The following is a 15,272-nucleotide window of genomic DNA, read 5'->3' on the forward strand; positions in this document are numbered from 1 at the left end:
AGTCAGATAGGTAGTGGCTGCCATGTACCCCATGAGATCCACAAGAAGACTCTTATCCTTGGTGTAGGGCAACTTTGCGTCTTTAATAGACATTGTCTCACATTGAGAAATCTCTCCTCTGGCAGAAAAGCTCTCCCTTTTACTGAGTTCAATATGGCGCCTATAAAAGGAATCTTTTTGATTGACTTTGGAAGGTTGAGAAAAAAGGCTAGGTCTGAGAAAAGATTGATCATGGAGCACACGTGGCTCAATGGATCCTTGCGCACAGCGGCCTGCAGCTGCCAATCATCCAAATAAGTGTAAACAAAAATAGCCTGATTCCACAGATACATCGCTACCACAGAGATGCATTTTGTAAATACCCTGGGTGCTGGGGAAAGGCCAGAGGAGAGCACCTGGTACTAGAAATGGTGCCCAGCCACCATGAATCAAAGTTACTTTTGATGATTTTAGTAAATTGGGATATGGAAATACACATCCTTTAGATTGTCATGAACCAATCCAGGACCGACGACAAAGGGATTATGGAGGCCAGAGCAGTGTACAGAACCAAAACTTCTGGATGTACTTGTTAAATTCCCCCATGTGTAGCATCAGCCAAAATGCCCACCACCCCAGTCCTTCCTTTTTACCAGAAAGTATCAGGAGTAAAACCCCTGAGGTAAGCAGGAAGCTCTTTGACTGCTCCTATCAGAAGCAACTTCTCCACTTCTGCGAGAATCACCTCATGAGAAGAGTCCCTGAACAGGACAGGTAAGGGCATTTTGGAGAAAGCCGTCTTTCAAATGGTACAGCATAGCTTTTTCCCATGATCTCTGAGACTTATTGGTTTGATATAATCTGTCTCTATGCGTTGATGAAGTAGGCTAGCCTGTCTCCAAATGCAGAGGCAGAACAGTGCTGGTTGATTGGCTCCTAACTCTTGAAAATCTTGTCAAACCGAGGCTTAATTTTCTGGGGTGAAGGAGCTGACAAGGAAGTGAGCTGGTTGGATTTGGAAACTTGTTTGAAAGGCCTTTTTCTACAATGGCTCTGAGAGACTACAGGCTATTGGTGGTGTTGGCATTTTTGACATGACAAAAAGTAGAAACACTAAAGATTGGGGGTACTCTGCATCTAGTATCAGAAAAAGGGAGTGAAGGGCCTTCTTTGAGTAGAGGGAATCAATCCCAGAGATTGACAATTTATTAGAAAAACTAAAGGACACAAGATTGATAACTCAGTCTTTTCACTGCAAAAACCCCTCCCCTTCAAAAGGGGGATCCTCCATCTTACTTTCTAATGTCCATAGCTTGAGGAGGAGAATCTAAGCCAGGCATGCCTCTTAAAGGTCACAGCCAACAGCAATGCTCTAGCACAGGGGTGGGCAAACTTTTTGGACCGAGGGCCACATCTGGGTGGGGAAATTGCATGCAGGGCCATGAATGTAGGGTTGGGGTGTGGGAGGGAGTGCGGTGTGTAGGAAGGGGCTCAGGGTAAGGGATTGGGGCAGAGAAGGGGTGTAGGTTGTACGAGGGAGCTCAGGGAAGGGGGTTGGGCTGCAGGAGGGGGCGCACAGTGCGGGAGGGGCTCAGGGCAATGGTGCAGGGAGGGGTGCAGGAGGGAGCTTGGCAGGGGTGCAGGAAGGGGTGCGGAATGCGCTCAGGGCAGGGGTTGGGGTGCAGCAGGGGTGCAGGGAGGGGGCTCAGGCAGGGAATTGAGGTATGGGGTGCAGAAGGGGCTCAGGGTGCAGGCTCTGGCCTGGTGCTGCTTACTGGAGCGGCTCTGGGTGGCAGCAGCATGCACTGGGGCCAGGGCAGGTCCCTGCCGGCCCTGGCCCTGGTCCTGGCCCCGCACTGCTCTGGGAAGTGCCCGGCACAACGTCCCTGTGGCCCCTGAGGGACGGGGGGGCAGAGGGCTGAGCACGCTGCCCTTGCCTGTGGGTACCTCCCCCGAAGCTCCCATTGGCTGTGGTTCCCCAGTTCCCTGTTCCTGGCCAATGGGAGCTTTGGGGGAGGTACCCATAGGCAAGTGCAGCACACTCAGCCCTCTGTCCCTGCGGCCCATTGGGTAGGGGGGACATGGTCCTGGCCGCTTTCTGGAGCGGTGCGGGGCCCGGGGCGCAACCAGGGTTGCAATCCCGCGGGCCAGATCCAAAGCCCTGAGGGGCCAGATCTGGCTCACGGGCCGTAGTTTGTCCACCCCTGCTCTAGCAGCAGAGTCTAAAGCATTGAAGGAGGCCCTGAGGGCATGTTTGGACACAATCTGACCCTCCAATAAGATAGCATTTGCCAACCTTCTGTCATTAGGCAAGTCCTGGAGAAAAAACACTTCCCCCCCCATAGATAGAATTTGTAATAGGCCATGTCTGCCTGATAATTTGCCATCCTGATACCAATGGACGAAGAGGAAGAGGAGAATGCCTTTCTCCCTAATGAGTCAATTCCCCCCCCCCCCCTTTATTATTTGGATGTGATTGTTCAGACCCTGCCCTGTTGCTGGGTATTGAAATAAGAGAACCCTTCATCTGGTATAATTTGCCTTCTTACAGGCAGATGGACAAGGGGTGGGATTGGACCACACAGATTTGGCTGGCTGTAACAACCCATCCGACATTGGGGAGGCCTCATCTGGAGTACTGTGTCCAGTTTTGGGCCCCACACTACAAGAAGGATGTGGAGAAACTGGAGAGAGTCCATCGAAGTGCAACAAAAATGATTAGGGGACTGGAACACATGAGTTATGAGGAGAGGCTGAGGGAATTGGGATTGTTTAGTCTACGGAAGAGAAGAATGAGGGGGGATTTGATAGCTGCTTTTAACTACCTGAAAGGTGGATCCAAAGAGGATGGATCTAGACTATTCTCAGTGATAGCAGATGACAGGACAAGGAGTAATGGTCTCAAGTTGCAGTGGGGGAGGTTTAGGTTGGATATTAGGAAAAACTTTTTCACTGGAAACACTGAAACACTGGAATGCGTTACCTAGGGAGGTGGTGGAATCCTCTTTGTTAGGATATAGATATTCAGGCCTGTCTGCAAAGGCCTGTACTTTAAGAATTTAGGTGTATTCTTATCACTTGGCTAGTGATAGAGGTATAAAAGAAAGAATCAAAATCACTGTCTGCTGGTGTAAGGGCCTTCTCTTACTGTGACAGTTTGTGGCCCTGTGCTTAGGCTAAGGCTTTTGGCTAAGCAGCAGAGGCAGCCATAAGCTAGGAAGCGAACAGTCACATCCTCACATTCCAAACCAGTCACATTGAAATAAGGTGCTATTGGGCTGTTAAGCACTATCAGGACAGGATTGTATTCCTATCACCTCCAGAGAAAGGGAAGTGCCTAGAAAATGTAAAAGGAAACTTAGTTTGATAGCATCCTGTCTGGCAAGAACTCACTTATCAATAGCTGGGATGTGAAATCCTCACTTCTGTATTGTTTTGTCATTATAGTTCCCACTTTGCTATTGTTCGTCTGTATAATCTCTCTGGTTCTGTGATTGTTCCTGTCTGCTGTATAATTAATTTTGCTGGGTGTAAACTAATTAAGGTGGTGGGATATAATTGGTTACATAATCATGTTACAATATGTTAGGATTGGTTAGTTAAATTTCAGGAAAATGATTGGTTAAGGTATAGCAAAGCAGAACTCAGGTTTTACTATATAGTCTGCAGTCAATCTGGAGGAAGGGGGTGGGGGTGGGCATGCGGGTGGGGGAGATGGGAACAGGGAATGGGGGTAAGGAAATTGGAATCATGTTTGGCTAAGGGCAGGAGTAGGAACAAGGACACAGGTGTAAGGCTCTGTGGTGTCAGAGCTGGGAAGGAGGATACTAAGGAAGGAAACTGGAATCATGCTTGCTGGAAGTTCACCCCAATAAACATCGAATTGTTTGCACCTTTGGACTTCGGGTATTGTTGCTCTCTGTTCATGCGAGAAGGACCAGGGAAGTAAGTGGGTGAAGGAATAAGCCCTGTAACACCCTTCCTTAGAAGTTTTTAAGGTCAGGCTTGACAAAGCCCTGGCTGGGATGATTTAGTTGGGATTGGTCCTGCTCTGGGCAGGGGGTTGGACTAGATGGCCTCCAGAGGTCCCTTCCAACTCTGTTATTCTATGATCCAGGATGGGGAGTGACATTCTACTCTTGACAGTAGCATTGAGGATATCAAATACCATGTGTGAAGTCTCTTCCACCAGTACCAAAGGGAGATTCAAAATGGACACCATGTGATCCATCAAATTGTGGACCTACATAGCATCCTCAGGAGAAGAGGTTGAAGCTACTGCATGTTAGTTTGATGATACGTCAGGCTCAAGGTCAGTTTCTAAATCAGCGTTTCTCACATGCGGCCACTTGGGGCTTTTCATGTGACCACAGCCTGCTCGGTGGTGATGGGAGGGAAGGAGAGGAAAGCAAAGCAGTGGCCCCTCCCAGGGATGCCACTTGGGGTTGGGCACTGTCCTCCTATGGAGCCACAAATGCTGGAGGAGCAGGCAGGTGGCGGGGCTCGGGCTTCAGATCTGGGGTGGCGGGCGGCAAGCTCCAGCCGTGTGGCTGCAGGCTCCATCCCCTGGCGATGGGCTTTGAGCCCTGACCCTGGGCTCACCCCCTCCCCCCACCCACAGGCTCTGGCTGTGTGCTCTGACCCCCACTGCAGGGTTTGGGGCTCTACCCATAGGACCACACAATCTAGCCATGTGGCAGTAACCAGACTGACAGAGAGACTGGATCAGGAAATGACAGCAGATCTGAAGGTTTGGACATCATCGGATCCAATGATATGTGGGCTCATCTTCTTCATTACTGAAGCTGGGGGTGATACATGTCTCCACTTTGCAACTACAACTCCATCAGAATTGTATGGATCTGATAACTCTGATGCACAGGAACCAGCACTGCTAACATTGGCTGTCTTGCTTTATCCTCAGTGCCACAGCATCTGAAACCAAAGGCATTGAACTAGGGCTGTCAAAGGCACTGCTTACATCCATCTTCCAGGATCTGGAAGAGACAGTTGGAACTGACCCATGTCCTGCAGCTGCAGGGGTTCTATCAGGATCAGATTGCTGTGAGGCATGAGGTTTGGTACTAGCAGGGGTGGCTGAACTGTTCATCGACCTTTCTTCCAGAACTGGGGCAGTGGGATCCAACCACACACCTCTTGGTTCAGCCTTGTATCATTCAGGGGCTTGACTGTGGGAGCTGCAGGAACCAAGTCTGGCCCAGATAGGGGCTGCAGCTTCTTGGATCCCTTTGGGATTGACAGAGACCACGGTGCTGAGGCTGACTCTTTAGACCTTTGAACCAAAGTCTGAATGGATCCAAAGGGTCTAGCCTCAAGGGCTTCCTTAAGCAGAAGTTGTTGCAGACAAATCTCTGTGCTGATGGGTTCTTGGGGTGAAGGTCTGACAGATTGAACACCGAGAAGGTGAATGGCCTTCTCCTAGACATTTCAAGCAACAAAAATGTGAAAGGAAGAGAAGCTTTCACCAAAAATGGAAAAGAGGGGGTAGGTATATCCGTATCTTTTCAGTGCTCAAAGGGAGCAGGCAGCAAACACTTCAGGACAGGGGAGAGGAAGCAGGGGCAGCAGCGAGGACTTTGGTATCCATGGACCAGAACAGGCTGAGTGAGTCACCTCCATGATAATTGAGGCAAAACTGTCACATTGGAGACATTTATTGACACAGCATTTCCTACTCACTGCAGAAACTTCACTTAAAATGCATACATTCTATAGTGTTATATCAAAAGATCAGTTGTCTAGTAGTGCTGAACCTAACTCATGATTTATTCACTAATTTCACAGTTTATTTGAACAGATGTACATTTATACATAACTATATTTATTTAGTAAGACAATTACAGCATTTTCCAGAAATGTACAGAAAATAAAGAGGTGGGAGTAGGAACTTTTTTTGGTTGTGAATATGGTCCGGTCATACTTTTTTCAGATGTTCTTAGCTTCTGCCATGGTCAGAAAACTACTCTGGCAAGTTCAAACATGACCTGCAGAGTAATGAATACAAGTATTAATAAGGATTTGCATAGTACAAGTTCTTTAATACTACACAAAAGGTAGAGGGTAAACAAAATAATCTGAAAAGGTGGACTGTAGCTGCAAATCAAAAGAAAAGGCTCAGTGATGATACATGAAATAACCAAAACTGAAGACTTATTCCTACACACAGGCTACATAAGCATAAATTATTCCAGGATATTTCAAATCATGCCATGTAAAATATACAGCTGCTTATGTAACCCTGCAACAATGGGTGACTCCTGCATCATAATATTTTCATTATTTAATTTTCTTCTTCAGAGTGATGATTAAAAGCGTGGCAACTGAACACCAAACTCACCTCTATAGTGATGAGTATGACTATCATCCATTCCAAGCGCAGGGCACGTTTTTCATTCAGGTGATTTCGCATCAGGTCCGTCAGCTCCATGCAGTGCTGAAGTTTCTCATTCATTACCTGCAGCAAAAATATATGCTTTCAGTTGAAGAGTCTGCACTTACAGAAAGCCTGAGTTAAACAAATTCTATTAAATCATTAAGGAAAGCTAACCAAATGCAGAAATTGTCTAACTTAAACACGACTGTTTGGTTCCCAGGCTGACAGAGATTTTTCCCTATGCAAAAGTGTACAGCACAGCCCCTTGTTGTACCACACAGCCCCTCCCTTGGCTATATGAGGCAATGCCACCTTGACCCTCTCAGTTCATCACACCGAATGCCCCGCGACTAGACTGATACAGAAGGGATGGGATGGGGGATTGTGGAATACATGTCTGCATCACATCTCGAGGAACCATTTACAGTAAGTAACTGTTTCTTCTTCAAGTAGATGCAGCTATGTATTCAAATTGTGTGACTCAAGCAGTGCGCACCTCAGGAGTTTATCTAAACCAGTGGTGCCCAACCTTATCACAAAGGAGTGCCACATAAATCTAAGCACAACCTTGTGTGGCTGAACAGATTTCTACATATTTTAATAAGATTTAAAGGCACCTGTATTGATTTATATTTTAAGTTCAGCTTGTTTCGTATGTATTTAGATAGAAACAATGTAGGTATGATATTGTCTATTTAAAAACAAAGAAATCAGTGCATAAAACACGTATCAGATGAATTACAGTAAACAGGAAAAAAAACCAGTAATGAATTGGCCATTAGTATATTGTGTTGAAGCAGTCCGTGGACCTTATGAAATGCTCTGGTGGACCTTGTATGGCCATGGGCCATAGGTTGGGAACCCCTGATCTAAACAAAGACTGCAGGACTGCCCAACATTTGCATCTGCTTTGGATGATGTGGTAATGGCAGAATGGTTCGAAAACATATGTATTGATGACCACGTCAGCCTCGCGAATGTCCAATATTGAGACATCACTGAGAAACACTATTGACATACCTTGCGCTCTCGTAGAATGAGCTCGCACCCACTTGATCCTTTTATAGCACCTTTCATCCAAAATCCTCAGAGTCCTTTACAAACACTAATGATTTAAGACTCTCAACATCCCACCATTAGGCAGGTATAACTTCCTTTAGCTCCCCACCATCCCCAATACTATCAGGTCCATCATAGCCAGAAACTTTTAAACAGATTAATAGGTCAAAGATTAAGTAAGCAATAGGCAATGTCTGTGACACATCTTTGGGTTAGTCTACCTGCTGATGCAGTTCAGGGCAGTGCTGAGAACAGTGAACTGAGTGATTTACTGGAGCAAAGTGAGATGTTGCCTTCCAAAACAATTCTGGAGGAAGGGGACTTCTGTAACTTGAGTTTCCCTATCACCGACAATGTATGAATCTAGCCTATTCAGTATTCACACAGTGAAACCTGTCTTGACTTTGTCACTGTCTTTTTATTTAAGCAGCTGTGTAATACAATTTTGGGTTAAGAAAAGATACCCAGCTCTTCTTCACAGGACTCATAACACCCTTCTTACCCTTTGGTGTCCACTAAAACTCCTTTTATGTCACAACCAACGCTGTTGGGGAAAAAAGGTTCCTCAAATGGAAGGTACTTTATATATCCCAAGAATTCAGAGACTTCTAATATTAAAAGGCTCTGATTTAATTTTCTGTTGCATCTCATTCAAGGTTTTTTTTTCCTTCTGTGACAGTCAGTGATTGGGATTAAGAGCCTGTAACTTCCACTGAGATCAACAGTCGCTGACCTCTGGTTCAGGCCATTAAATAGGTAACTTACCCTAAGACCTTGTCTGCAATACAGAGTTTCGTCAACAAAACAGTGGAGGTGCACAAACTACAATGCTCCTTCTGCCAACAAAACACTCCTGCTTAGCCAACAAAATAAAACTACCTCAATGAGAGGTGTAGAGCTTTTTGTGCCAAAGTTCTATCGACAAAGTGTCAGTGTAGACACTGCGCTTGGTTATGTTGCTGTAAATAGCCTCCAAGAAGTGTCCCACAATGCCCATCCTGACTACTCTGGTCAGTGGTTCAAACTCCGCTGCCCTGCATCCAGGTACACAGGCATCTGTCACTCCCCCTTTAAAGGCACAGGAATTTTTGAAATGTTTGCTCGGCCTGGACAGCTCGCATCGCATCTTCCCAGCTGACCATTGCAGCTCCACGCAGCAAAGGCTCTCCTGTTTGGAGCACACCTGAGTTGTTGGATCTGCTGGCACTATGGGGAGAGGAGGCTGTGCAGTCCCAGCTCTGCTCCAGCTGTAGGAACTTCAATACTTATGGTCAGATTTCTCAGGGCATGTTGAATATGGGATACGAACAGGACAAGCATCAGTGCCGTTCGAAGATAAAGGAACTGAGAGAGGTGTACCAGAAGACAAGGAAGTCAAACCATCATGCTGGTGCTACACCGAAGACCTGCTGCTTCTATAAGGGGCTGGACGCCATCCTCGTTGGCGACCCCACCTCAACCACCAAGAGCCCCGTGGATACTTCAGCGGGGGGAGACAGCAGACGACCACAAGGACAAAGTTGTGGATGAGGAGGTTAAACTGGAAGATGATGTAGAACACATGGCAGAGTCATCCAGTGGCAAGTCAGGACCTCTTTTCCACTCCGAAGGGATCTAGCCAGTCTCAGCAGTTTGTCTCTGGCTCACATTATGCAGGAGACGAGAGCCCTGGTAAATGACCTATTTGACTTGATGCTGCTTGGTTATATGGAGTAGAGCTGTCCTTTGCTTTGTACATTCTAAAAGTGGGTGAAGGGATAGAAATGTAAAAGACTAGCTGGGTTTGCATGTGCTTCCCATTCCCCTATGCAGCTAAGTGGTGTGGCGGAACAGTGTGTTAATGCATACCAAGATTTCACAGGAATCCTCCAGAGAGATCTCTAGGAAACACTCCTGGAGGTACTCGCTAATCCTCTGCCGAAGGTTCCTTGGCAGAGCTGCTTTGTTCCTCCCCACAATTATAGGAAACCTTCCTGCGCCAATTGGCAATCACTTGTGTAGGGATCAAAGCGGCATACAGGTAAGCAGTATAGGGACCAAGTCTGAAGTCGCACGCGTGCAGGAGTTGCACCCCTGTTACCCGCAGGAGGCCAAAAAACAAGAACGCAGGGCATGGAGAGAGACTTTAAAAGAAAATTATAAAACAAGACAGAAAAGAGAGCCAGGAGTGAACTCTAATGGGCCAGGAGGGGATGATGAAAGTGATGGAGGAGCAAACAAAGATGTTGAAGTCCCTAATCATGCTACAAGCAGAATTCATGCATGCTCGATACCCCTGCAGTCAATACAGAACTTCTTTCCATGCCCTCCCAAACTCCTCCCACATATTCCTTGCAACTTCCCAGACCATGTCGGTACCTTGTTCACTCCACCCCTTTGGACAGCTTCCAAAATGATAGCTGGGTTAACACACAGCTACAAGAGGCTACACTGCCCTTCATTGTTATCTCCTTTCCCACTAAGCCTTTTGTGTGTGTTGTTAATTGGTATTTAATAAAAACATACTCTTTGAAAGATAACCAATCTTTATTTGTCTCTTACACACAGTGGCTGCTGCTGGAATTAAGACACAGCTGCAACTTGATCATTTGCTGATTACAAATCACTATCAGGAATCATCAAAATGTCCATGAAAGATGGCAAGTTAGCAAAGCACGGCAGACAGTTGTATACAAGGACACATTACTGGTGCTCATTATCAAAACAGTGCCTCAAAGCCTCCTTGATTCAAATAGGCCCCCCGTTGTACCCCTCTAATAGCCTTGGTAGCTGGCTGCTCAAGATCAGCCACAAGGCGATCCACCTTCGCACTCCACCTCGGGGAAAACTTTTCACCCTGAGCCTTACAAATATTATGGAGCACACAGCAGGTTGCTATGACCCTGGGAATATTTTCCTCACTGAGGTCTAACTTGCCATAAAGACAGCACCAGCATGCTTTTAATCTACCAAAGGCACATTGTATGGTCATTCTGCACCTGCTCAGCCTATTGTTGAAGTGCTCCTTGCTGATGTCCAGGTTTCCAGGGTAAGGCTTTGTGAGCCATGAGAGTAAGGGGTACGCTGCATCTCCCAGGATCACTATGGGCATTCCAACATTCCCCACTGGAATCTTCTGGTCTGGAAATAAAGTCCCTGCTTCCAGCTTTCTGTACAGGACAGTGTTTCTGAAGATGCATGCGTCATGCACCTTCTTGGATCACCCCACACTGATGTCAGTGAAATGCCCACGGTGATCCACAAACCCCTGCAATATCACAGAGAAGTACCCCTTCTATTGATGTACTGCATCACAAGATGGTCCAGGGCCAAAATTGAGATCTGTGTGCCATCTATTGTTCCGCTGCAGCTAGGGAATCCCATTGCCGCAAAGTAACCACTCTTTCACGCACATTGCCAAATCACAGTCCTTTGTAGCAGGATGCGATTAATGGCCCCGCATGCTTGCATTACTGCCACCCTAACAGTGGACTTACCGACTTCAAACTGATTCGCGACCATCTGGTAGCAGTCTGGCGTTACCAGCTTCCACACGGCAATTGCCGCGCCCTTCTCCACCAAGAGGGCAGCTCTCATTTTGGTGTCCTTGTGCCACAGTGCTGGGGCAAGCTCCACATACAGTTCCAGGTAGGTGGCTTTCCAAATCCGAAAGTTCTGCAGCCACTGCTTGTCACCCCAGACCTGTATAATGATGCGATCTTAACACTCAGTGTTTGTTTCCCGAGCCCAAAAGCAATGGTCCACTGTGTGCAGCTGCTCTGTGAATGCCAAAAGTAATCTGTTCTTTCCATGGCACGCAGCAGGTCAGGCACCTCTGATTCCTGTTCATGATACACTGAATGACCAGCCGCGATTTGTTCATAACAGTGCCCACAACAGTAGAGAGCAGTGCAGGATCCATCCTTTGAGACAGAGATAGCAGGCACACAGTAAACTGGGGCTGCTGAAAAATGCTGCGAAATGCAATTGGAAGCCCATGGAATAAAGGGACGGAAAAAAACTGCATCATGAGATGTTGAGCCCACACCCATGATACACTCTGCCTTTCCACAACTCCTAGATGAAGAAGGTGGCAAGTTGCACAGTGGGATAGCGACCCACAGTGCACCAACTATGGACGTGCTCTGCCAACAGAAGGAGCATTGTCTGAATATGCACAAGCAATGTAATTATACCGGTTTTCAATCGTCAGCATAACTTGTGTCGACAAAACTCTGTAGTGTAGACAAGGCCTAAGCAGCATGTTCATTTTACTACAGCTCATTCTACCAATTGATTAAGGTGTCACAGGAACCTTCTTTGGTTTAGCTAAAAAGATTGCTTTGCACCTCAGTGGCCTTTTAACTCCTCTGTTTCTTTAAGACACTTTTACTTGATAAAAAAAACCCCAAAAGCAGAAGAAAAAATTTTATTTGCTTTTTTACATACGGTTTGGTATTTTAGAACAAAAGAAAAGCTCTTCCTGTTTAAAACTTTATTTAAAGGCTTACAAAAAATACTCTTTACATGTAAGCCTGAATGATAAAAGTTAGCTGTTTGTCATGGCCAAAAATGGGGAAGTATCATGAATCTGTCACAGAAAAAATGCAAATAAAGAAAAACTTAGAAGAGGATGCAACTTACAGGCCCCTATTATTTTCTACAAAATATCTTTGTGCAGTAAATAATATTGAACTTTTATTAATTAATAGTTTAAAACCATTAAAAAATCCAGGTCACTCTCTCAATCTCTGCTTCACTGGACAGAGTCAAATTTATAAAAACTCATGGAGTAGTCTTGCTCAGCAGAAGACTAACCAGAGTCTGTCATAGGATAAGAGAGACGGTCCTCTCATGGATTGGTAACTGGTTAAAAGATAGGAAACAAAGGGTAGGAATAAATGGTCAGTTTTCAGAATGGAGAGACGTAAATAGTGGTGTTACCCAGAGGTCTGTACTGGGACCAGTCCTATTCAACATATTCATAAATGATCTGAAAAAGGGGGTGAACTGTGAGGTGGCAAAATTTGCAGATTATACAAAACTACTCAAGATAGTTAAGTCCCAAGCAGACTGAGAAGAGCTACAAAAGAATCTCTCTAAACTGGGTGACTGGGCAACAAAATGGCAGATGAAATTTAATGTTGATAAATGCCATGTAATGCACATTGGAAAACATAATCCCAACTATACATATAAAATGATAAGGTCTAAATGAGCTGTTACCACTCAAGAAAGATCTTGGAATCATTATGGATAGCTCTCTGAAAACATCCAGTCAATGTTAGGCATCATCAAGAAAGGGATAGATAATAAGACAGAAAAATATCATATTGCCTCTATATAAATCCCTGGTACACCCACATCTTGAATACTGTGTGCAGATGTAGTCACCCAATCTCAAAAACGATATATTGGAATTGGAAAATGTTCAGAAAGGGCAACAAAAATGATTAGGGGTATGGAACGGCTTCCGTATGAGGAGTGATTAATAAGACTAGGACTTTTGAGCCTGGAAAAGAGACGATTAAGGGGGGATATGATAGAGATCTATAAAATCATGCCGGGTGTGGAGAAAGTAAATAAGGAAGTGTTATTTACTCCTTCTCATAACACGTGAACTAGGGGTCACCAAATGAAATTAATAGGCAGCAGGTTTAAAACAAACAAAAGGAAGTATTTCTTCACAAAAAGCACAATCAACCTGTGGAACTCTTTGCCAGAGAATGTTGTGAATGCCAAGACTGTAACAGGCTTCAAAAAAGAACTAGATAAATTCATGGAGGATAGGTCCATCAATGGCTATTAGCCAGAATGGGCAGGGATGGTGTCCCTAGCATCCATTTGCCAGCTAGGAATGGGCAACAGGGGATGGATCACTTGATGATTACCTGTTCTGTTCATTCCCTCTGGGGCATCTGGCATTGGTCACTGTCCGAAGACAGGATACTGGGCTAGATGGACCTTTGGTCTGACCCAATATGGCCGTTCTTATGTAGTTGTTATGGGTGAGGGAGAACCTCCTAAGTGCGAAAAACTTACTTTAACTCTGCGATTAATGCTGAGAAACTGACAGGTTTTGTCATAAAGCTCTTCAAGATTCTCTCTGTCCCAGTAGAAGTCAGGAGTTATCAGCAGGTCTGAACTCAGATTTATACAGTGCCTAAAGAAGGATGGTTATGGTAGTTAAAATTTTTTTTAGGGAGTTAAAGGTTCAAATATTTATATTGCTATTTCAAAGCAATGATTAAAGTTTATTCAGTTTCCTACCAGTTTCTACAGTGTTTATTTTAAAAACATCAACTGTCACTGTATGAAGTATTTCCCCTTATTCCCTATAGAAAATACAAATCCGAGGACAGGAGATTAATACTGAACAGTAAGAATTGCTTAAATTGGTTGTTCTGAGAATACGGAAAGTCACTAGACCCTCATGAATGAATCACTTTTTGCTATACAGCAATCAGTACAGACAGATGGTTCTGAAATAAACAAACTTATTGTGACAGAATGCTTAGGCCTCAGGTGATGAGCACCTACAACAATAGACTTGAGTGTGAAGCACCTTCCCAGGCCTGTCACAACAGCATCAAAGTTACTTTGTAATATCTCCCACCTCCAGCACAAAACAGATATTGAATGCTGGGACGGTTATCAGGATCACTAACAATAGCTTCCCCCAGCCCACGGGCAACAGGCTCCTCTAGGTGAGGATATGAAATCCAGAGCCTTAGCAGGTAGTGTTTGTATCATAGCTGTGTGTCTTCATAGTCCTTTTTTCCCCTTCCACCTGTTAACTTACTGAATGTAAGTTGTATGGGACATATATAGTAATGTGTATTACAGTCAGACTTACGTGATTTGTGAGAGGGACACAACAAAGGAATCATTTTTATCACAGTAAAACTCCTCATATCTTGACTTAAAAATTGCCAGTTTTGGAGAATCCAACACAACCCCTGCTAAACTGTTCCAATGGCTAATTAGCCATACTGCTCAAAAAGTACACCTTATTTCCAGTCTGAATTTGTCTAGCTTCAACTTCCAGCCACTGGATTGTGTTATACCTTTCTCTGCTAGATTGAAGAACCCATTATCAAATGTTTGTTCCCCATGTAGATACTTATAAATTGGGTTCAAATTATCCCTTAGCCTTTGCTTCGTTAAACTAAATAGATTGGGCTCCTCGAGATTATCACTATAAGGAATGTTTGCCAATCCTTTAATCATGGGCCACAGAAGTTCTTTCTTTCTGGCGTTGGGACTCTAAGAATCTATTAATATACTTTTTGAAATGATAGGGTGTGAGCCCTTAAAAAAAAGTTTACCGTAAGGCAAAGAGTTCCCCAATTTTCTGCATTACATCAGCATGAGAGAGTTTCACTTTTTTTCTTGATTTTAATATCTGCAGAGAAGTTAGTGATAAATCGTTAGCCAAAGACATTCCATAACTGCTTATTTTATTTAAGCTCGGTTAAAAAAAAACCATGAATCCTACAACCTGAGCATTGTACCAGTTGTTCAAACTATTCCTTCTAATGTGCACTACTGCACATTTATCAACACTGAATTTCATCTGCTACTCTACTGCCCATTTAGCTTGCATTGTTAGGTCGCTCTGGGGATCCTTAGTCTTCTATAGTCTTGATTTACCTAAATAATTTGGTAACCTGCTGTGTCACATACAACTGGTCAACCTTTTTCTAGATCATTGATCAATATATTAAACACCACCACTCCTAACACAGACCCTTGGAACACCCCTTGTTAAAACTTTTGTCAGGCTGAAAATGGACCACTTATTCCCTTTTATACTGTTTAGTCTCTATTCAGTTTCTAACATATGATAGAACTTTCTCTC

At 44.7% G+C, this 15,272-nt stretch overlaps 1 protein-coding gene across 9 annotated transcripts in view; it reads right to left on the minus strand.

The window, feature by feature from the left end:
* Positions 1–5,638: 5,638 nt before the first annotated feature.
* The window catches only part of RMND1 (required for meiotic nuclear division 1 homolog), a 50,496-nt gene continuing 40,862 nt past the window's right edge, over positions 5,639–15,272 (minus strand). For all 9 annotated transcript variants that reach the window (XM_075126809.1, XM_048844225.2, XM_048844230.2 and 6 more), the window contains 4 exons: positions 14,740–14,816; positions 13,454–13,574; positions 6,338–6,454; positions 5,639–5,984 (listed from right to left, as the gene is read on the minus strand). In XM_075126809.1, coding sequence (XP_074982910.1) covers positions 5,952–5,984; positions 6,338–6,454; positions 13,454–13,574; positions 14,740–14,816 — 348 coding nt within the window. In that variant the 3' untranslated portion in view covers positions 5,639–5,951. The remainder of the gene's footprint in view (positions 5,985–6,337; positions 6,455–13,453; positions 13,575–14,739; positions 14,817–15,272) is intronic.

Source organism: Caretta caretta, chromosome 3 (assembly GCF_965140235.1).
Source record: "Caretta caretta isolate rCarCar2 chromosome 3, rCarCar1.hap1, whole genome shotgun sequence".
Taxonomy (NCBI): Eukaryota; Metazoa; Chordata; order Testudines; family Cheloniidae; genus Caretta; species Caretta caretta.